This window comes from Natrix helvetica (assembly GCF_964273705.1).
Source record: "Natrix helvetica genome assembly, chromosome: 2".
NCBI classification, from domain to species: domain Eukaryota; kingdom Metazoa; phylum Chordata; class Lepidosauria; order Squamata; family Natricidae; genus Natrix; species Natrix helvetica.
The window spans coordinates 161,583,463-161,605,953 of NC_138552.1; the positions used below are offsets into that span (position 1 = coordinate 161,583,463).

At 42.1% G+C, this 22,491-nt stretch overlaps 1 protein-coding gene across 1 annotated transcript in view; it reads left to right on the forward strand.

Annotated features, from left to right (window-relative positions):
• Nucleotides 1-22,491, forward strand: part of MLIP (muscular LMNA interacting protein) — a 72,691-nt gene that overhangs the window by 32,575 nt on the left and 17,625 nt on the right. The window contains exons 3-10 of the mRNA XM_081945557.1: nt 387-755; nt 2,159-3,730; nt 10,626-10,697; nt 12,038-12,103; nt 13,872-13,955; nt 14,048-14,107; nt 18,412-18,456; nt 21,565-21,609. Coding sequence (XP_081801683.1) covers nt 387-755; nt 2,159-3,730; nt 10,626-10,697; nt 12,038-12,103; nt 13,872-13,955; nt 14,048-14,107; nt 18,412-18,456; nt 21,565-21,609 — 2,313 coding nt within the window. The remainder of the gene's footprint in view (nt 1-386; nt 756-2,158; nt 3,731-10,625; nt 10,698-12,037; nt 12,104-13,871; nt 13,956-14,047; nt 14,108-18,411; nt 18,457-21,564; nt 21,610-22,491) is intronic.

Below are 22,491 nucleotides of genomic sequence, written 5' to 3' on the forward strand. Positions count from 1 at the left end.
TTAAATGAAGTATTTCTTCCAGTTTTGTCTTTGGTGTCACTCAAAAGGGACCAGAAGCTGATTAAGACCCTGTCCTCCTCTGACAGACAATGTGCTTGTGAAATGGGATAGAGGTGGTAAAAATTGAATGCATATCCCTTCAATAACTAGTTTCCTCAGTTCTCCACACATACTGTAGGTATTTTATTTCTCAGATATTTATTTGTCCTGGTCATGGTTTCTGTAGGAATTTTAATTCATTATGCAAGGAGAGAAGCATAGCAGCACATAACACTGAGTCATCTCTCTCTCTCCTCTCTCCCTCCCTTCCCCCTTCCTTCCTTCCTTCCTTCCTTCCTTCCTTCCTTCCTTCCTTCCTTCCTTCCTTCCTTCCTCCCTTCCTTCAGAATGAAGTAATTGCTGGAACAAAAGAAGTGGAGAAGTCATCTGCCATAGGAAGTGGAAACAAGGGAACTGGTGAAGCTGTCAGTTGCCTCAACGATAAGCACAAACTTTTCAAATTCCAAGAAGACAAGGCAAAGGGAGGGAGAATGGATGGGAAGGATCTTTTCAAAGCTGAGTTCGTTCTCATCACCGACTCAGATGAAGATACACAGGCTATTTTAGGCAACGGCTACGGACATGAAAGTTCCGAGGGTTTAGCTGCGTTCCATGTGTCCAGTGGTGATGAGTGCAAAGGACAAGAGAATGTGCCACAGATGCCACAACACATTGACTTTCCCTGCAGTTCAGCCAATTCACAGAAACCCTCTCAGGTAATGCCCAGGGTCATCGAGGTTATGCAAATTGAATACATAATATTTTTTTCATTTCCATACTTCAGGAAAGGAAACAGTCTGATCTATGAGTGGTTCACACACACAAACACAGGGTTGGGGAGAAGGAAAGAGGGAGGGGGAGAGAGGGAGAGAGTGGGTGGCATGATACCAATAAAGGAGAATATTTGTAGGTCAGGATTGAAATAAGGGGTCTTTGATGCTCTCTGAGCTTATTTTCTTGCAGATATTTCACTACCAAAACAGGGTAACATCATCAGTGCTAGTTAGAAGTAGGATTTGGTCTCAATTTATATTCTAGTGACCCATCCTATCAATGTTGGATGGAATGGGTTTGGAAGTTCTTTGGCTGGGCTGTTTACTGTTAGTTTGTTTGGCAGTTCCTTGATTGGGGTATTGTTTACTTTTTGGTTGTTGGTCTGTCAGGGACTGTTACCTGTAGACCACATGATGGCTGAAGGAATGTTGTATCTGAATCAAGCCTGGGCCACAACCAATATCAAAGTGATCAAATTATTACAAATGGAGCTCATGAAGTCCTAGAAGGTTATTTTCTAGTTTCCCATCTCCCTGAGAAATGGCAACGCATGTGTATTATCCAAGGGTGAAATTCAGCAGGTTCTGACAGGTTCTGGACAACTGGTAGCAGAAATTTTGAGTAGTTTAGAGAACCAGCAAATATCACCTCTGGCTGGCCCCTGAGTGGGGTGGGAATGGAGATTTTGCAATATCTTTCCCCCAGGAGTGGGGAAGGAATGGGGATTTTGCATTATCCTTCCCCTGATAAGCTCACCAAGCCATGCCCACAGAACCAGTAGTAAAAAAAAATTGAATTTCACCGCTGGTATTATCCCATGTAAATTATTTTTCCATAATGGGTATTTATGGGCAGTAATTGGTATTTAAAAACATTTCTGATAAAAAAAGCTTGAGAAACCCCCGTGGAACATCTGATTTCATTGAAAGAAGTTTTTTTTTTAAATAGCCAGGAAAGACTAAGGGACATGCCCATTGGCTGATCAACATCCTTGGCATGTATGTATGAGAAGCTGCATGTACCATTGATTTCAGCTATTTGGTCAAATTGAAGGACGATTGACAGAAAGGGCGAGTAGGGTCTTTTCAGTTCACTTCTCAGAATTGTTTTCATTCATATTTTTGCAAAGTTATGATACGATTGGGCAACAGCTGTGGGAAACAGATAATTTATTTTATGCCAATAAAAATGGACGTGAATAGTTTAAAATTAAATACCAGAGCTTTAGCATCTCACTCTGCTATTTAATTCTGAAAATTAAGACAGCCTCACTCCCAGGTAAAGAACTCAGTAGACGTTCCAGATTTGATTCTAATCTTTTCTTCTTTTTCTTTCCCCCCTCCAGTTAACTTCTCCTCTGTCTGCTTCTGATCATCTTTCCCATAAATCACCTGCTGCTCCTTTACTTTCTCCAACTAATCTGAAAGTAGAACACGGACTGGCCGTTTCAGGCCACCAGGCTTCTTCTCAGCAAGAATCTCATAGCCAGTGGAGGTCTGCCAATGGATCCTGCATCCACCAGACATCTACCTATTTCCAGTCTACTACTTCTTCTTCCAGTTTACCTTCCTCCACACTGAAAATACTTCCTTCCTCATTTGAGACCCTTGTAGATCATGGTCAGTTACCCCACAATGTTCAAGGTCACAAACCCGAAAAGGAGCCCACCTGTTTGTCGCTGTCGTTAAGCAAGGATCCCTGTCCTGCTTCACAGGTTGTCACTTCAACAGATGTTCTTCAGGGCTCGTCCCCTCAGGCCTGTTCTCCTCTTCCTCCCAAGAAACTGGTCCCCTGGCCCCAGGCTCCCATTCATATTACAACACACGTCTTATCACCAAGTCCCACCCAACTGCCACCTTCTCTACATGGATCCTCCTCAAATATATATAATGTAAACAGCCACTGTAGCCAAATGCCCTTTAGTGGGAACCCGCCAGTGTCTAGAGTTAAATCTCCTCTTCCAACTAGACTTTCTCTTTTGACTGCTATTCTGAAGTCAGGGTCTTCTCCAAAAAGGCCATTTTCTCCCGCATCCTGCCCTGCCACTTTTTCTCCCAATTCCTTTGATTCTTCAAATCTGGCAACTGAGCAGAAATTTAAAACTACCCCTCCCATTCCCAAGAAAGCTGCTTCCCAGTTTTCTATCTTTAGGTCTGATTCCCCGTACCAAAGTGAAGGTTACTTTTCTGGGCTTTCTAATGCGCCAAGGAATAGGATGGTTTCCTCTAGGTCCAGTCCTACCCTTCAAACCTGGTCTCTGTCCCCTAAATGGACGCTTGATACCGGGGCACGTTCCCCTGACAAACTGCGTCCTTTGTCACCCACAATTTCCTCCTACAGGAAAACAGTCGTCTCTCCTCTGTTAAAACCCAAAGTGACCAGCTTTTCCTTATCTCCCCATGTTTTGAGGCAAAGGGTCATCAAAACACGAGAGCCAGAGAAGTCTACAAAAGTACACACCTGGTCTCCCACTCTCACTGCCAAGTCCCATCCAGCGCCAACTCTTGCGGTCAACCAAAGGCCCACAGTCTCTCCCACAGCACAAAAACTGTCTTACTCTCCAGCTCCTGTGCATTCTAGTAATCAGCCTAAAGAACATTTGCTATGTGCCTCTGCAAAGGACCGAGGTGCAAATTTATCAACTCATTGGCCTTTTTATCATCAAGACTCACCATCATCTATTCCTCCAGGCTGTGACATCAACTCCCCTTTGCTTCAGACAAACGCATCATCCTCTCTTCATTCAAACTTCAGAGCTTGTTCGCCCTGCTCAAGACACAAGTCCCCACCAGCGATAACACCACCCGGATCCCTGGCCAGAAAGCATTCTCCTTGCCCACAGTTGTCAAGATCAAGGCAGACTAGCTCACCGCTGTCCTTTTCCTTGCCTTCTGATTGTGAGAATAAGACTCCTCAGGTACTCTATCTGATTGCTTCTTTCTATTCCTCTAATCCTTTTCCATTTCTGTTCCAGGAAAATGGCACCCCAATTAAAAGAAAATTGTAAATATAGACATAATTGCATTTGTAATTAGAGCGGGGGGGATCTTATATGCTAAAGAGATTTATGGCAATCTGGATATGTAGGGATGTATTCGCAAAGCTTAAATTCCGCATTTGATTTTCCAAATTTCCAAATCAACTTTTTTTGTTTGTTTGCAGCCTGAGATAGTATCTTTTAGCATGCTTGTAAAGTTTCAGAATTATTACATTTCACAAACAGGTGAGTTACAGGTAGTCCTTGATTTACAACAGTTCATTTAGTGACTGCTCAAAGTTACAACAGCCCTGAAAAAAGTGACTTATGACCACTTTTCACCCTTATGACTGTTGCAGAATCACATGGCTTACATTTGGATGTAAATGTAAAATGTAAATTGACAATGGACTCACATTTATGATGGTTGCAGTGTCCCTGAGTCAGGTCATCTCCTTTCGCAATCTTCTGACAAACAAAGTCAACGGGGAAACCAAATTCAATCAACAATTGTGTCACTAATTTAAGAACTGAAGTGATTCACTTAACTAATGTGGCAAGAGAAGTCATAAAATGGGGCAAAATTCATTAAACAAATTTCTCACTGAACAACGTAAACTTGGGGCTCGATTATGGTCATAAGTTGAGGACTACCTGTACACAGAGAGTATTTCTCTAGTATTTTATTCATGAGAGTCTGACAATTCAATCTGTGTTCATCAGTACAAGAAAGAACTGAGGAGGCTGCACTGGTTTAATTTATTTAAGTATGCTACAAACTGGCCTTGTTAATTGTTACCTCATGGTAACAATCAGGTTTGTGGTAAGAGTGGGCTGGTTTGAAGACCCCCTTAATCAAAACCAATGATTGCTGCTGGTAGGAATTAACTTTGATCTGTGAAAATGCTTAAAATTAACTTCAGTATAACAGACAGCAGTTCTGTTACTGGTTACAAATATTTACATATAAAATCAGTTCTTCGTGTAAATCATAGCATATGCTAGTTTATAATAAATCACATGTATGAAGACTGCTAATAATTACATGCTATTTTTACATTCATCCCCCATCTGTAAAGGATGTTTTTACATTCTGTTTGAGCCAAATTTGCAGATGCAAATGTCTCTTTCATGCATACAAACAACTCATCTCCCCATTTAGGATGATATTTCAGCACGCAGCTCTCTCTCAAAGGCAATTTCAGAAATCCCTTTAACTGCAATGTAGTGATTTGGCACTGGTTGCTATTCCATTCCAGTATCTGTTTTGTAGATGGTTAAAGCTTTCATTGATAAGGATGCTCAACAACCGTGCAGACCGTCAAGCATTGTGGACAGCATAAGGGATAATTAAAATTATAATATAGGAGAACAGTTAACTTTCAGTTTTAATAACATCACTCCAGGTGACAACAGGTTCCTCTGTGATTGCAGGAAATGTTCTTAAGTGCCTTATCTGAAACCTTCCTCAATTTATGTGGGTCTGCAGGCCAGATCAGTGCAAGCTGATAGTACCAGGGCTGGGCTGCTGGGGGTTCGCAGGGGTTCGGGAGAACCTCTAGCTAAGATTCTGTGCAGTTCAGAGAACCACCAAATCCCAATCCTGGCTGGCCCCACCCACTCCGCCCCTCCCAGGAGTCCCCACGTAGCCCATTTCGGATGCAGGTAAGTGGAGGGCACGCATGGAGGCTTGGGGAGGGCGAAAAACGGGCCAATTGGAAGTTCAGGAAGGCCAGAAACAAGCTTGTTACCGGCCTCCAGAGGGCCTCCGGAGCCTGGGGAGGCAATTTTTGCCCTCACGAAGGCTCGAGGAAAGCCTCCGGAGCCCAGGGAGGGCAAAAACGCCCTGCTCGCGCCATCGTGCAGGAGGCTGACTAGGCCACACCCACCATGGCCACGCCCACCCAGCAACCTGGCAAATAGCCCCTTGGTAAAATTTTTGAAGCCCACCCCTGGATAGTACCCTCTTGCGCCCACGCGCACGCGCACACACACACAAACACACACACAGAGTAAGGTGACCATTCTATTGTTTTCATTCAGCTCGGAGGCTAGAGAGATACAATGCTACATAGGACTAGAGAGAACATGCTATATGTTGTCCCTTAATGAAGTTTTATATGGTTTCCACTCCTTTTCCCTGAGGTGGGCAATTTTTACGTAGTGCTTACACTTCATACATCCTATTAATTATTTCATTTACATTTACACCAGGAAACAGCATGCAACTAGTCTGTTCTCTTCAGACATACAGCCACAGGTATTTTTTAAATGAGCTCTGAGTCCTATTTCAGTAATTAAAACATTCCATCAGTTTAAGCCCTCTACATTGTGAAGACTAGAGTACTTCCAACTGTGGCACCCTTTTTGTGAAGGACACCTATCATAGGTCTTAGAAAATGAGCCCTAAAGGAAGAGCTTCCTGTTACTTTTCCAGTGTCTGCATCAAATCTCAGATTTCTTTCTTACAAAAATAAATACACTTCAGGTTGAGGCAATTAATGTTACAGTACTTGTGGGGAAAACGTCTGGTTGACACATTTCTTGCTTGCTCGTTTTCTACGTCAATTGCCACTCCCAATCTGCTGTGATCTAGATGTTTGCAAAATAAGTCACAGGCTGAACAGCATGCCTAGATAAGGGGTGAAATCCAATAGGTTCTGGAGAACCGGTAGTGGAAATTTTGAGTAGTTTAGAAAACCGGCAAATGTCACCTCTGGCTGGCCCCAGAGTGAGGAGGGAATGGAGATTTTGCAGTATCCTTCCCCTGCCACACCCACCAAGCCACACTATGCCCACCAAGCCATGCCCACAGAACCGGTAGTAAAAACATTTGAATTTCCCCATTGGCCTAGATCCAGTGTAAACCTGAAGAATGACTGGTGGTGCAACTGAAAAGTCTTAAATCCACAACAGGGTTGAACAGCCATGAATAATTATTTTTATGTTTGTCACACAGTCATCCAGATGTTCAGACTGGACTTGGCATTTTTGTTCACCTATTGAGTCCTTCTCAAGGACCTGGGGTAGGCAGATGTGGATGTTTGGTGGTCTTAGAGGTATCACTGTGGATGTAAGTTGTTTCGAGTGAAGCTGCCTTTTGCAATTGACTGATGGTGAATTTGTCAGTGCCAATGGTATTCAAGTGCCGCTCCAGTTATTTTGGGTTTTCATCCACTATTATTAAATTTATTTGTCATCCATTTTGTGGTTTGAGGCTACTCTGAGCAGCTTACAATGTGATAAAATATACAAATATAAAAACACTTATAAATATAAAATAGGTTAAAATTACAAAAACAAAAATCAACCCAACCAAACCCCAAGCTAACTAACTAAAAACTCTGGGTTTAGAATAGAAAACTGTGGTGCCTTACTACACCAACCATCTCCAGCCAACAGCTTCCCCTTCAGGACTCCAAGCCAACCAGCATAGCCAAGTCTTAAAACTTTTCCTGAAGGCTGAACCCCCTGTGGCAAGATCTTCCAAAGGGAGAAGATCCATGGCAGAAAAGGCTCCTCTGCTCAATCCTACCAGCTGAAATTCCTTTGCTGATAGAATCCATGCAGGGGTGGATTCCGACTGCCGCTACTGCTGGTTTTGTTGCGCCGTGCAACAAAAATTGCTCTGCACATGCGCAGAAGGCAAAAACAAGATGGCAGCACCTATGGCGCCACCGAGAAAACCGGTTCGGGGGCGTGGCAGGCCAGGGTTGCTGCTGGTTCCAGTGACCCAGGCTGCCAAGTTACTACCAGTTCGGCTGAACTGGTCCGAACTGGTAGGAACCCACCTCTGGATCCATAGTAGGATCTAACCTTCTCCAGCTCCATACTTAACTCATTGTCATCTGAACAGTAAAACACCATGACTCGGGAGAGTGGTAATAATGATACTGCCTCTTGCTGCATGTTGAACTCTTGTCTGTGAGTACTATTGCAGTTCTTCTGTGACAGTACACATAATACATGTGGCATGTCAAAGGTACAGTTCTACTATCTGAAATTCTACACAAGCAGAAGAAAAAAGGAAAGGCGCCTCTGTGGATTTTACTCTGCTAGTTGTAACCAAGTATAGGGGGCGATGGTTATTTCCATTTCAAGGGCCATTAAGCAGCACTATCTGAGGATGTTTCCATGGTCATGTGGCCACCAGGATGTTACAGACAGCTGTTTCCTCTCCGCTGAAGTGGTACCTATTTATCTACTTGCATTTGCATGCTTTCAAACTGCTAGGTGGGCAGGAGCTAGGCGATGATGGAAGCCCTCCTGTCATATTTGCAGCTGGGCATGTACAGGCAGAATCCCTAATTAAATCCCAGCTTTCCAACTTTATTCAAAGGGACCCTGCAGAGTCAAAATTCTTACTCAGGGGACAGGATGAAATGCAAGCAGCGAAGAATAAAGTAAAACAAATGGCGTTTAGTGCTAATTTTAATGCTGACAAATGACTGTACAAGGGAGATCAGTGAGCTGCCAGATCCACTTTGTCTCGTAAGAGTTACTCACATTTGGTTTAGATAACTAAAGTTCTTGTCATGCTGGGGATGCAAATTGTGGGATAGCAAGGAAAGTGAGGACGAGAATAGTGATGATTTAAGAGAAATTAAATTTGTCTTTCAATCAGCAGTGGGATTCACTTACCTTCCCTACTGATTTGCAAATGTAAGCATGTGTGCACGCTTACTTCACTCACATGTGCCACATCTGTGCATGTGCACCACCTTCTGTGCATGCGCAGGGCTCACACATTACATTGGGGTGTGTGGGTGGAGCCTCCTGCAGCTGCTGCTATTGGTTCGCCCCAGTGACGTGCGGTGAGGTTTATGGCTGGTGAGGCACTGACACAGTGGTGGGTTTCAAATTTTTTTAGACTTGCGACAGCATTTGTTTTTCTCCTTTGCGAAAGAAGTTTCCTTCTTTCTTTTTCTTTTTCTTCTCCCTTTCCCTACTTCCTCCCTCCCTCCCTCCCTCCCCCCTCTCTCAAACACACACATACACACACTCACACACACAGAGAGAGAAGTTGGATTGGACAATCTCTCCTACCCCCTTCCCTCTCTCTCACTCACTCTCTCTCAAACAAACACACACACAAAGTTGGATTGGAGGTAGAGCACCAGCGAGGAGACCACAGGAGGAGGCAGGAAGCCAGTCAAAGAGCCATACTAGAGCACACACATTTCCCCCCAGTCCCGGAAGGATCCAGCCCAGCTTCACTGATTACAGGTTTGAAAAGGCAACGTGGCTCTGCCTGCAATCAAACTACACCTGGGGAGGGAGAGCACAAGTGAGCCAGGGTCCTTCCCTCCAGCCTTTGCCCAAAACCAAGAGGATGAAGTTTGAATTCTTTCCCCTCCCTCCGACCCACAAGTACCTTTTCTAGCTGTTTCAGAGAGGATTTCAACTCTGAAGAAGCCCTTCCCAAACGAGTGCCCTCTACTATGAGGCAGGAAAACTGCATGCCCCACCTATGTCAGGAATTTTTAGGCTTTTAACCCTTGCTTAACTCTGCTCGAGTGATCATAAAATGCCTAAAGTCAGACTAGATGAGGCATACAGTTCTCCTGCCTCATAGTAGAGGGCGCTTTTTAGTGGGTTTTTTAAACAGTTAAGCAGAGTCATCCACGGTGAGGCAGCAACTAGCTCAGCCTGACTTCAGCTCTCGCCTTTTTCCTTTTACATTTTTTTTCTTTTCATGATGACAGTGGTGAGGCTGTGCCTCCCCTGACTCACCTGACTGCACATCACTGGTTCTCCCAAACCAGAGAGAACCAACTGAATACCACCTCTGCTTTCAAAGCTTTACAATATGCCAGAAAAAAATAAAAGGAAGTGATCTGGCCCATGGAGTACTTAGATCGGGCCCATGGGGCTCCACTGGAAATAGCGAAGGGACAGCCCACGGTGCCTCTGCCAGCAAAAATGGAGCTTGGGAGGGCAGCGTGTGGCCCTCGCAAGCTCTGTTTTTGCTGGCAGAGCATTGCAGGTGGCCATCTCAGCCAAAAGCAGAACTCAGGAGCTCATTTTCACTGATAGAGCGCTCGGGCCACTGCAAACTCGAGTGATGCAGAGCTGGCCATGCCCACCCGAGATCAAACACAACCTTGATGTGGCCCACAATGAAATCGAGTTTGACACCCCTGCCCTAACTTAAAAAAGCGGGGACAACAGGAAAACATGTATGTAATGTATGTAATTTGTTACAATTGCCTTGCAGAACATCCTATGAGTTGTTAAAAAGAGCATTGAATCTTATTAAAGGATGGTCAAAGAATTCCCACTTTTTCTGAAGGTTGAATGACATTGAGAGTGAAACTATTCCAAGCAGTTTCTGAGATGTTTTGGTTAATTAATGTTTTGTATTGCCTAATAAGCGAAATAGCGGAAGAGCTAATGAACAAGGCAAAAAAGTTTCTTCTTCTTTGCTGAATATCCTTTCCTTCTCAGTTTGGATATTGTACTTTTACTTGGTTAACAAGTTTGGGATTCACACTGAGATAGCGTAAGAAAAATTACCCCATAAAGGTAGTCATCTATCTCTTTTTACAAGGGTCTCAGTGAGCTTGTAACTGAATATATCTCATCTAGGGACAGAAAGAAAAAAGTATCTGTGTTGACTAAAATATATGAATAGATATCCAGCCTCGGAAATAAATTATAAAGGGAACCCCATGACATAAATTATGGCATTGAGGTGGATACTTTAAAAAGGCAGAAAATCATTTTACTGTGTAACTTTTTTCTCCCTTATACTAAGACAGCATTCATATTGAAGTCTTAAAGGAATTAGTTTGAACGCTATCACATCTTTCCCCTTTCTAATTATGATTTACAGTCACACAAGATCAATGCAAGCTACAAGACATTTGCCGCCATCCCAACAAACACACTGCTTCTGGAACAGAAGGTTAGTTGGGTGCCCAAAGATATGAGCTGGTGTTAATATTAATTTTGAAATTAAGGGCATAAGCAGATAACTCTGTTAAAACTGTTTGCTGGCCTTTGAGGCTGCAAAAAAGGAGATTGACGCGTCCTATTCAGGCACAACACTGATGGTTACTTCTGTCCTTCCTCTTTTAAGGTGAGACAAATGAAAAGAAAGCAGTTGGTATGTAAGGAGATTGTCAATCATCCAGGTCATGGCTGTCCCAAAAATGCTTTTTCAAAAGGCAACTGACCTTTCTTGGTTTGTTTTTTTTTCATTAAGTGTATTGCTTCTCACCCAGGAAGCTTCTTCAGTTCTAGCTGACTGGAGGGGAGGGATTCAGGTGGGGAGTTGCGGACATAGAATTATGGGTGTGGTCACTCCAGTGCATGACTCCCCCTGCGCTCCCCCCGCTTTTGGCACGTGATGGCAAAAAGGTTCGCCATCACTGTTTTAGGCAGTACTAGAGGATACCATAGTTAGACTCAGTGTGTGGCATTCTCCTTGTGCTCGGCTAAAATGCAGTTCATTAATATTGTATTATGTATGGAACCAGCAAATTTGCAAATCATGATTTATGGCTTACTATATGAAGCATAAGTTATAGTTCAACAAGCTTGTGAATCCATCATGTGACAAGTAGTTTCCCAAGGAATCAGGAATTTGGTTGCAAGCATGGCATTTGTTGAGTGTTCTTTAGTCAAAAGCAATATTAGGCGGTTCCAGGGTTCTCAGATGTTGTGTTTGTAAAATAATAAGTTGCTGCAGGGTTTAGAAAACAGTGCATCTTAATGACCCTGGGTGGTGTGTGTGTGTGTCACACTCTTCCAGGTGGTGCACTGCTTGAAGGACAGGTGGTAGACATGGCTAGGAGACCCTTGGCACAATTCTATTTTGTGCACCAGTTGGGCCTGTTTCGAGATCAGGAGGCACTATTCATGGTTACCTAGTTCTTACGACATCTTTCCTTTGAACAGTTCTCATATGATTTACGTGGAAGTGTTCTTGAAAAGCACTTGGAAACTTCAGATGCTCCAGAACATGTCATCACTTGAAGATTGGACACTTTAAGGTGTACATTTTAAAAACACCACTGCTTTGGAGCTGTCTCCCATAAATTTGTGTGTGTTCAAAAATCAGCTGCTTAACCAACGACATAAATTAGACAAGAGCTTATTTTAATTATATTATGATGCTTAGATAGTTGACTATCTGTCACAGTTGACTAGTCTATGATATAAATTACTTTATCAGATATTACATAAGTGGATTATTACTGTTATTCTTGTCTTAATATCAGAATTATGCAAATTCATTCATAGGCACTTGATGAAGAAACCCAAGCAGAACTGGAAGTTGAGGACAGAACTCTGGATACCCATTCAGAGGTGACAATTAATTTCTCCGTGTTTAATTGGTTCTTATTTTATTCATTTCGTTTTGGCTGTATTGCTTTCTCATCAAATTTCCACAATCAGAACTGAAATAACTGGGAATTATTTGCTTCAGCCTGCACCCTGCTATGGATGTCGTGGAGGTGACACACACTGGGCTGTGCAATGCTTTGCATGTGAAAGTGAAAAAAAAAAACACTTCAGGAAACGGATTAGTGTTTTCAGAGCAACTTGTGCAACTATTTAAAGGAATTGCACAATCCTAGAAAAAAATGCCTCCTCCCCTCAATCTCTATCGAGCCAAATCCTATAGGACTCCTTTGGTTTCATGGTGAGCTCATATGAGCACTGAAGCCCCATTTGGCCTTTGAAGTGAAAACGCTGCACAACTTTAGAAACACCTGGTAAATAATCTGGTTGGGGAGGAGAGGAAGGAGGAGGAGGAGAAGGAGAAGGAGGGTCCCAAATAAGGTTTAATTTTTCGCAGCTTTCCCAATGGATACATTTTATTTAAAAGTATAAGCTTTAGTGAGCTCCAGCTGTCTTCATCAACTGCATAGATGAGCTAAAAATGACGTAGGGTTTAAATTGGGATGAACTGGAGTGGGGACGGGTGGGGAAGACAAGACGCCTGTGCAGATGCTGGCTGCATGTGTGCAAGATTGCAAGAACTTTATCAATTAGCAAACACAATGTGTTAAAACCCATTGTGGTTGTTGAGACCTTCTGAGACAGTCTAAAATCTCTTGTTGCACATAAATTCGGCAACCTCTTGGCTCAAGGGTGCTGCTAAAATGAATCTGATTCAAAGCAGCTATTTGAAATCTGGAATGGAGTAATGATCTGAGTGACATGGGGTCCACTGCGGAGCCATGGACTGTGCAAACTACCATATACTTAACAGGATGAAATGCAGAAAGCGCACCAACAAGGGATCTCCTTGGCTTTCGTTTTTCTTGGTGGGAAATTCATATGGCAAGTTGGAGGGAGAGGGAAGTGTTCAGCTAGAAAAAAAGTTGAAATAAGAGACTTATGTCTTCAGCTTTCCAAATTCTGCATAGCACCACCCAGTCTTTATGTTTTGAGAAAGGGTATTATCAAGAGAAGAATGCCAAGGAATTTCCCCAGTACCAGGAGCCTTCAGGTTGGGTTGCAAAACTCTGATGACCACTAAGCAGAAAGCAAGAGAGAGAACACAAAATTCTAGGCACCATCTAGTGGTCATCGAAAGTAGTGCAGTGCTGATCAAATAGCTCCGCAAAGTGGAACTCATCTCAGTACAGATAGTCCCTGACTTACAGCCATTTGTTTAATGGCCATTCAAAGTTAAAATGACACTGAAAAAAATCTGATTCTTGGCCCCTTTCCCCCTACACTTACGACCATTGCAGCATTCCCATGGTCATGGGATCAAAATCAGAAAGCTTGGCAACCGGCTCCCATTTACGACGGTTGCAGTATCCCTTTTGTTTACCTTCTCGCAAGCAAAGTCAAGGGGGAAGCCAGACCCATTTAACAACTGTGCTTACTAACTTAACCAATGCGGTGGATTCACTTAACAATGGTGACCCGAAAAGACGTAAAATGGGCGAAGCTCACGTCATCTTGTTTACCAATGGAAATCTGGGGCTCAGTTGTGGTTGTGAGTCAAGGACCAGCTGCTGCAGCAGGTCCTGTGAGAAAGAAGCGGTGCTAACAAGATGTTTAATCTCTGGAGTTGAGAATCAGAGGAAATCATTTTCTCTCTTTAAAAACCCCATAGATGTGCTCGCCTGCCCAACTCAGGCAACAAACGGAAGAACTTTGCGCTGCTATTGATGAAGTCTTGCAAGAGCCTTTGGCCAGGGTAGGCTAACGTCTACAGCCACTTGATTGTTTGGGTTGCTTCCTTTCGCCTTCTGTAATTGAACACCTGCTCTTTTCAATCCATTCTTACAGCGCCAATGTAATTCCTCTCCAGGCTCCCTGAAGAGCGTACTCGATTCAAATACGGGCAAAGTAAGTGAATAAGAATGCTAATGAAAATGAGCCGCGGTGGCACAGTGGTTAGAGTGCAGTACTGCAGGCTACTTCTGCTGCAATGGTGGGTTGCAGGTGGTACGGGCATACTGGAGCCTGCCTGGAGCACCGGGTACCGTTCTGGTACGGTGTTCCCGAGGGCCCATCTGCCTGCCCATGCTCCTTACCTGTCTTTAAAGCCTTCGGCGCTTCCGCACACGTGTATGGCGCATACAGCGCTTGCGTGACTCTCCGCCGAGGAACTGGAGCATCGCGGAGGCTTGCGGAGGTGTCGCTGGAAGGTAAAACCCATGTGTGCGCTGCACGCGTGTGCGTGCACACTCCGCAATTTCATGTGGAGGACGCCGGGCCCCTTTGCAACCATACTGGTTGCAACAGAATGCGGAACCCACCACTGTTCTGCTGCTTGCTGGCTGCCTGCAATTTGACAGTTCACATCTCACCAGGCTCAAGGTTGACTCAGCCTTCCATCCTTCTGAGGTGGGTAAAATGTGGACCCAGATTGTTGAGGCCAATATGCTAACACTATAAACCCCTTAGAGAGGGCTGTTAAGCACGGTGAAGCAGTATATAAGTCTAAGTACTTTTGCTAATGAATCCCCCCCCCACAAGTCTCAATGGTATTTTTTGTTGCTGTTGTTGAAACAGGGATGTGAACATGACTGCTAAACTTAAGTAGTAAAAAGGGAGATGTAAAGTTCCCTTACCTAAGGTGACCAACTTTTTTACAATGAAAAGGAGGACAAATAAATTGGAAAAAATATATCATAAATAAAAGAAATATTTTATTCATTGTAACAATAATACACTAAAATATGATATATGCATAATAAAAAACATTTGCAACATTTTATATTGTAATTATGCTTACATGCCTGTTTATTATTTAAATGAGTATTTTTCCATTGAATTAATATTTTTTGTTAATGTATCATCTTCTAACAATATATTGGAAATATCTGAACAAGAAATATCCTTCATATTGAATTTTACGGCAACTGCTGCAGCTAGAGTATCAACATTCAATCTCGATTTCTCACTTGTCGAAAAATAATTGGCAATTGAAAAAAACTGTTTCAACTGCTGCATTAATTCCAGGGCAGCACAACGTAAATTGAACAAGTATAAATAAATGTTCACATGGAATATGTTCATTTTTGAAATGGCTGAAAATATCCACCCATCTTTTATCAATTTCAACATGTTGATTTTCCCATTGTATTAATTTTTCAGAATTTAAATATACATTCAGTCTTCTAATTTCTTCAAAGAGACAATTGTCGTCTATTTTAATGTCTAGCATTTCTTTAGATAAAAATTCAACACAAGATTCAATATCTGTCCAATATACTTGCGATGAAGTAAAAAAAACACCATTAAAAACTGTTTAATAAAATACGTCACATAACGCGCAACAGATTAGCCTTCAAATATCAAAAAGGAGGACATGTAGGAGGACACTTTTCGAGGGAGGACAGAACTTACAAAAGAAGGACTGAACTTACAAAAGAAGGACTGTCCTCCCTAAAGGAGGACGGTTGGTCACCTTACCTTACCTTTTCTTTTGCTTTCACTCTGACAACATAGAACAGCATTTGATTTTTTTAAAAAAACATTGATATAACATTTACCGAAGAAATTTTTAAAAAGATAAAAACGATGCAAATATTAGAAAAGTGGAAAATGAGGAAGAACAGTGAATAATAATAAAACAGGAAGAGAAAAAAGATGAAGAAGCATCTTCTGATCTTTTTGACAAGAGCTATACATGAATGTAGTTTTTACCCCAATTTTACATATGCTGGAGTCAGTTTGAAAGAAATGGAATCATTTGCATGAAAATAATAGATGATGGTCGAAGGATCTAACCGGCCCTGTAGAATCTTTTTTCGTCACCAAAGGCATCTGGATTTAAACTGACTTGCATGGGAAATTCGGCAAGAGTTCCACCTCTTGACCCCTGATCAGTATTTTAGGATTCTGTAGGGACTCTTAATTCCCCATGATTTATACTGAGGCATCGCCTCTTCTTGCTTAATGGAGCAATCTCAGCCACAGAGTTTGTTGATGATCCAGATGTTTGGCTAACTGGGTGCAGAGGTATCTCCCCTTCATGCAGAGGTAGAAACTCCTTTAATGAATTGGTGGTTATTGTCATGTTTGGCAAACTTGATTTGATGTCATCAAGGTCCTATATTGAGTTCATTAGCTCCTCCTGAGAAGGCATAGTAACGGGTGCATTGAGTCAAATTTCTCTCCCTCCTTCAGCCCTTCTGGATATTTTCCCTGAAGAATATATCTTATCAGAAACTTTCCTGGAGGTACCCTCCCGTTACACCTTGGCAAGCTTCCCAGGAGTCAGGAGTGGCAGGCACAGATATTTTAAAATATTCCAGTTGGCAGAATCCCAAAGCTGTGTAGAAAAAGCTTAAGAGCATTTGGGGTAATACGAGTTGTTGAAACAACAGCAGGAGCCTCTTAAAGTCTTGGTGGTGTGGGAGTCTTGTTATCTCTGTTAATTCTGTCAGTGTTCTTTTACACCTAAGCAACTGTGACAGATTTCAGGAGGAGCTTTCTCTTTTGGCTATTTATGTGGATTATTTCTATATACAGGTAGTCCTCGACTTACAACAGCTCATTCAATGACCATTAAAATCGCAACAGCACTGGGAAAAAAAGGTGATTCATGACCATTTTCCACAGTTACGACCTTAGCAGCATCCTCATAGTGAGGTGATCAAAATTCAGATGCTTGTCAACGGGTTCATATTTATGACGGTTGCAGCATCCCGGGGTCATGTGATCACCTTCTGCAACCTTCTGACAAGCACAGTCAATGGGGAAGCCAGATTTCACTTAACAACCAGGTTACAAACTGAACAACTGCAGGTAATGTAGGGAATCCAGATTCACTTCACAACTGAGGCAAGAAAGGTCATAAAATGGGGCAAATTTCACTTAACAAATGTCTCACTTAACAAATGTCTCGCTTAACAACAAAAACTTTGGGGTCAGTTGTGGCCATAAATCAAGGACTACCTGTATAACATGCTTTTTCCCCAGTTGTAGTACTTATGTTTCAAATGGCCCTCCAGTGCTAAGGTTTGCATTGTCTGTATCATAGAATATTGTATTTCAGTATGTGTGTGTGTTTCTCTCTCTCTCTCTCTCTCTCTCTCTCTCTCTCTCTCTCTCTCTCTCTCTCTCTCTCTCTGTGTGTGTGTGTGTGTGTGTGTGTGTGTGTGTGTGTGTGTGTACTAGCCAGTATTGGCATTCTCACCACCTTCCTTTACAAAGCCAGGGAATCCTTCTTCTCCTAGCCTTTTTATTTCCTCTAGCTTTTCTTTGCCTCTGACAGCTGATCAATATATAGATATGACCTTGTGGGCCATAAGCAAGCCGTTATTTTGCAGCTAAAGACAGTTCTGTGTTGGCCTCTAATAGGTTGGAATCCAGTTCATCCGTTTCAGATTCCATTCTCACTACTTCTCTGTCTTTGTCTATTACTTATCAGGGGATGAGAGCTTGTCAGAATCACAGTCAAATAAGATATGGTACTTATCAACTGTTGATTGACGAGGTAGGATAGGCTTATGTTCCTTTTTTTTTTTGGTAGCTCAGAGAGTCCTGTTTTTTGGTTGCTTATCTTTTTTGAGTTCAGAGGTTTTTCTACAATGGGTTTTCAGCCCTTTCTGAGGTGGTATTCAGCAGGTTCTGACCAGTTCTGGAGAACCAGTAGCGGAAATTTTGAGTAGTTCAGAGAACCGGTAAATACCACCTTCGACTGGCCCCACCCCCATCTATTATCTGCCTCCTGACTCACAGCTGATCGGGAGGAAATGGGGATTTTGCAGTATCCTTCCCCTGCCACGCCCACCAAGCCATACCACGCCCACCAAACCGATAGTAAAAAAAAATGAATTCCACCACTGTGCCCTTTGTGCTAGTTGCCTTTGTCGCATTACTATTTGTATTTCCTCCAGATATGTTGGTGTTTTTGGTTCCTTGTACACTTAATAAAACTCATAAAACTTTAAAAACAGCATAACAGCAAGACGAGGATAAGAGAAATGCGTTAAAAGGTAAGTTAAGGGATAGGTTTGTTTGAGCACAGTTACTCTTGCACGCCTCTAATACAACCCACAGCTTCCTTACTGTCTTTGCTGTTGGGTGGGAATGGAAAACAAATTCCAGCAGTGCCCAAATGTGACAATTTAGCAAAAAAAAAAGTTTTCTGCACAATGCCAAACTTTTCTAACATGAAGTTGTTGGATTCCTTGCAGGTGTCTACTGCTCCACAGAGGCCAGCTGGCCGGGAAACCAAATATGTAAGTATCTTCATAATATGGTCTTCACATTTGTTTTTAATAGCAGGACTCCACCTTTGAGAGGACTTGTGAGAACTCTGCATCTAATGATTGAATAATTAAGTGAGTCTCCAAAAACTGCGCTTTAGGCTGAGACCTTGCAGAGCTGAGAATAGCCTTCCTTCCTTCCTTCCTCCTTCCTTCCTTCCTTCCTTCCTTCCTTCCTTCCTTCCTTCCTTCCTTCCTCCCTTTCTCTTTTCATTTTGAATTAAGCATTGATCAAAGCATCTTGCAATTTTGTTAGAGGCAAGAATGTTGCCTTCAAATCGACATTGTGAGTTGCGATTGCTATAATTTTGGCTTCTATCAGATTGAATAATAATAATAATAATAATAATAAATTTGGATTTATTAGCCGCTCCCTTTCCAAGTAGGACTCGGGGCGGCGTACAATGGAGCATAAAACATAAAAAATATATAACAACACCAAATGTACATACATATACAACACACATACATACACACATACATACACGGAGGAGGAAACAAATTACATCAATAGACAGTTAAAAATCAGCTTTAAAATACCCCAATTGTAGAAACCCAAAAAATTAATATTTACAGACAGTTTAAAAACAGTTTGGAGGAATGGGAAGATTACGATTGCGATTGAGCCAGGCCGGATAATTGAAAGAGGTGGGTCTTCAGCTGTACACGGAAGGAGCGGAGGTCGGAAATAATCCTGATATCACGGGGGAGGTCATTCCACAGGGCTGGGCCCATCACAGAGAAGGCTCTGCTCCTGGGTGTCGCCCCCCGACACTGTTTGGCGGACGGCACCCGGAGAAGTCCCTCTCTGTGTGCGCGAATTGGTCGTAGGGATGTGTGGGGCAGGATGCGATCCTGCATATAACTAGGCCCTGTGCCATGGAGCGCTTTAAAGATCATAATCAAAACCTTGGATTGGAAAGCATTGGATTTTATTCATCTCTATCCCAGCAGCTGTCATCATAAAGATTTGTGGAGGAGACATGCTGATACAAAGTTGGATTTCCTTCTACTTCATTTTAATAAGGATAAATAAAAGGATAGTAATTGCATTTCCCCCTCATATCAATAACAAACTGCTGAAAAACAAGGTGGAAAAAATCAATATAAATAAATAAATGTTTTAATTTCTCTTTGATGTACTTTGTATTACACATTGGTAATGAGTTTCATTCTTCAGGGCTACCACAAAAATCTAGAACTAGAGCTGCAAAAATCCAGATACCAGAAAAAACCTGCAGAAAACTCAATTTGCTGTCCTAGAGAGGTTGGCTGAAATTTTGCATCACAGAAACAGGAGTCCTAATTTTATATTAAAGCTTTGTAGTGAAAGTTTACTTAGTAAATGATTGATGGGTAGGAACTAAGAGAAATTCTAGGAAGAAGCTATTTGTGCCACTTCCTGTAGTCATCAGGAGTCAATGTGGATAACATGAAAGTTAGGAGAAAAGAATGTAGAATCTCATCATGATTATAAGTATTGATTAAATGTCATCAAGTCAATATTGACTCTTACCAACTTTTTCCAGGATGACATAATGATTATAAACCTACTCAAATTCATCTTTATTTCATACTTCTGCCAATATGATTAATATCCATCTGTGTCCCTATGCTTATTTCCAAGAAATATATCATAATTAATCTATAGTCTAGCAAGAGAGTTTTATTGGAGCAAGTTACGGAAGTATGGATTCCTTTGTCACCTACATAAGCACTCAAGTGCTTATGGTAAGGTGAGTTAAAACAGAAAATCATATATACTCTAGGTTTTCCTCTTTTGTGGTTGTTTAAAATTCTTTTGTGATTGTCCTTTTGTGATTGTTCACAAAACAATCTTTTGTGATTGTTCAAAATTCTAGCAGTGCTTAACAAGGAGATTTATGACTGATCCTCCTAACCGCGATCATTGCAGCATCCCTGTGGTTCTATAATTGCAATTTGGGCAATCATGATGTGCAATTACAATGATCGCAGTGTCTCACAGTTACATGATTTCCATTTGCAAACTTTGTTCTGGCTTCTGACAAGTAAAGTCAATGGGGACGATGGTAGGAAGTCGCAAATGATGATCATGAAACATCATGCTTAATAATCATGCAGGATTCACTTAATGATGACAACTAGAGCTGCCACAACTGTCATTGTGAGTTGGCAGGATCATGTGATGTCACGTTTTATGACCAGGTCACTTAGAAATGAAGTTGTCAGTCCCAATTATCAATGTTAAGTGAAGACTATTTCAAGATAGGTTAATGTTCCATGTTTAGGTAACATCAGAAAATCCAGCATACATGCGTTATTAATTTTATACCAAGACTTCTTATTCATATCTTTACACCAAATGTGGTCTGCACATTCAAGCAGTGGATATCCTCAAAATAGAGGGACTTCGGTTATAAAATGAACCTCGTGGTCATCCTATTTATAATCTGGCTTCTTGATTTTTCTGATGGACAATTCCAAGGAGAAACAATGAAAGTGGATTCATTTTGTTCTATATAGTCAATAAAAGCAAAAACAGAGAAATAACAAACTTTGGTCTGCCCATGTTATGCCAGTCCTTTGGGATCAGTTAGCAGCATGGAAGTGGTTATTCTGTCACTCGGCTGAAATATTATCACCATCATTGGGTAAGACATATGCAATTGCAGGTTATTTGCTATAAATGTGGAAGCTTCTATTGAATAGTTTTCATCGTTAGTATGTCTATAATATAAATACTGGGTAAATACTTTGAATACTTTAGATTGCTACTGAGCATACTTCTTTCTAGCACCTTTTCCTCTTTGCTTACATTTCAAATGGTTCTGCAATATGGTGATGATTTTTGATTGTTTATATTAAAAAAGGAAAGAAAGAACAGCTGGCCCCTCAGTTAATTTTCTGCTTGAACGTCACCCGTTTATTTTTCTCAAGACAAAAGAAATGCTCAAACCAAGTCAAAACAACCCCCCCCCCCACAAAGATGGACACAGAAGTGTGTACTATTGAATCCTCTCTTCTTAACATAAGTAACTCTCCCTGATTTAATAGGAAGATTCTTTTCACTGAGTTAATATTGTAAATACTTTGTTCCAGGCCAATCTCTACTTAACGGCTCCTGCAGTGACTGGGACACATAAGGTACCTTTCTAGTTCACTACTATCCTCTTCAGAATATTAATTAGGTTGAGTGACTGAGTGAATCACATTCTCAAACTTCATGTGATTTGAATAAAAATTTCACATAAATACACAATGGTGGCAGACCCAACAATAAAGATGTAGCATCAAAGCAGGCACACAGAATTATCCTTATATTGAAAAAGTCCTGGGGAAATGTTTTTCTTAATATCAGAACTCTCTTAAGAAAGAATGTGCAAGTCAAAAGGAAATAATTTGGCTCCGCTGGAAACTATATGCTTGACTATATGTGTAGGGCCATCCCTAATTAAGAAAAGATTTGACAATCACTTATCTGAAATGGTATAGGGCCGTGATGGCAAACCTATAGCAAGCGTGCCACAGGTGGGACACGGAGCCCTCTCTTCGAGCATGCGAGCCGTTGCCCCAGCTCACCTCCACTGTGCATGCATGCGTACCTCTCGCTGGCCAGCTGATTTTTGGGTCTCTGCTGTGCATGCTTGGGGGTGGGGCGCATGCAGGAGATGTGCGCAAATGGGCGGGGGGATGTGGGGTTACATGTGCATTCATAGGGAAGTGAGGAGGGGGGGATAGCGCTCTCTCCCTGCCCTGTTTTTGGAGGCTTCAGGGAGGCCTGCTAGGCCCAAAACGAGGGGCAGGAGGGTCATGTGCATATGCACGGGGCAGGGGGCACATGCACATGTGTAGGGGGAGTACGTGGGGGTGTCGTGCACGCATTGCATTATGAGTGTGAGCACTTGTATGCATACTTTCAGCACGTGATGACAAAAAGGTTAACCATCACTGATATAGGGTCTTTTGCTTGAGCAGGGGATTGGACTAGAAGATCTCCAAGGGGGCTTCCAATTCTGTTATTTTGTA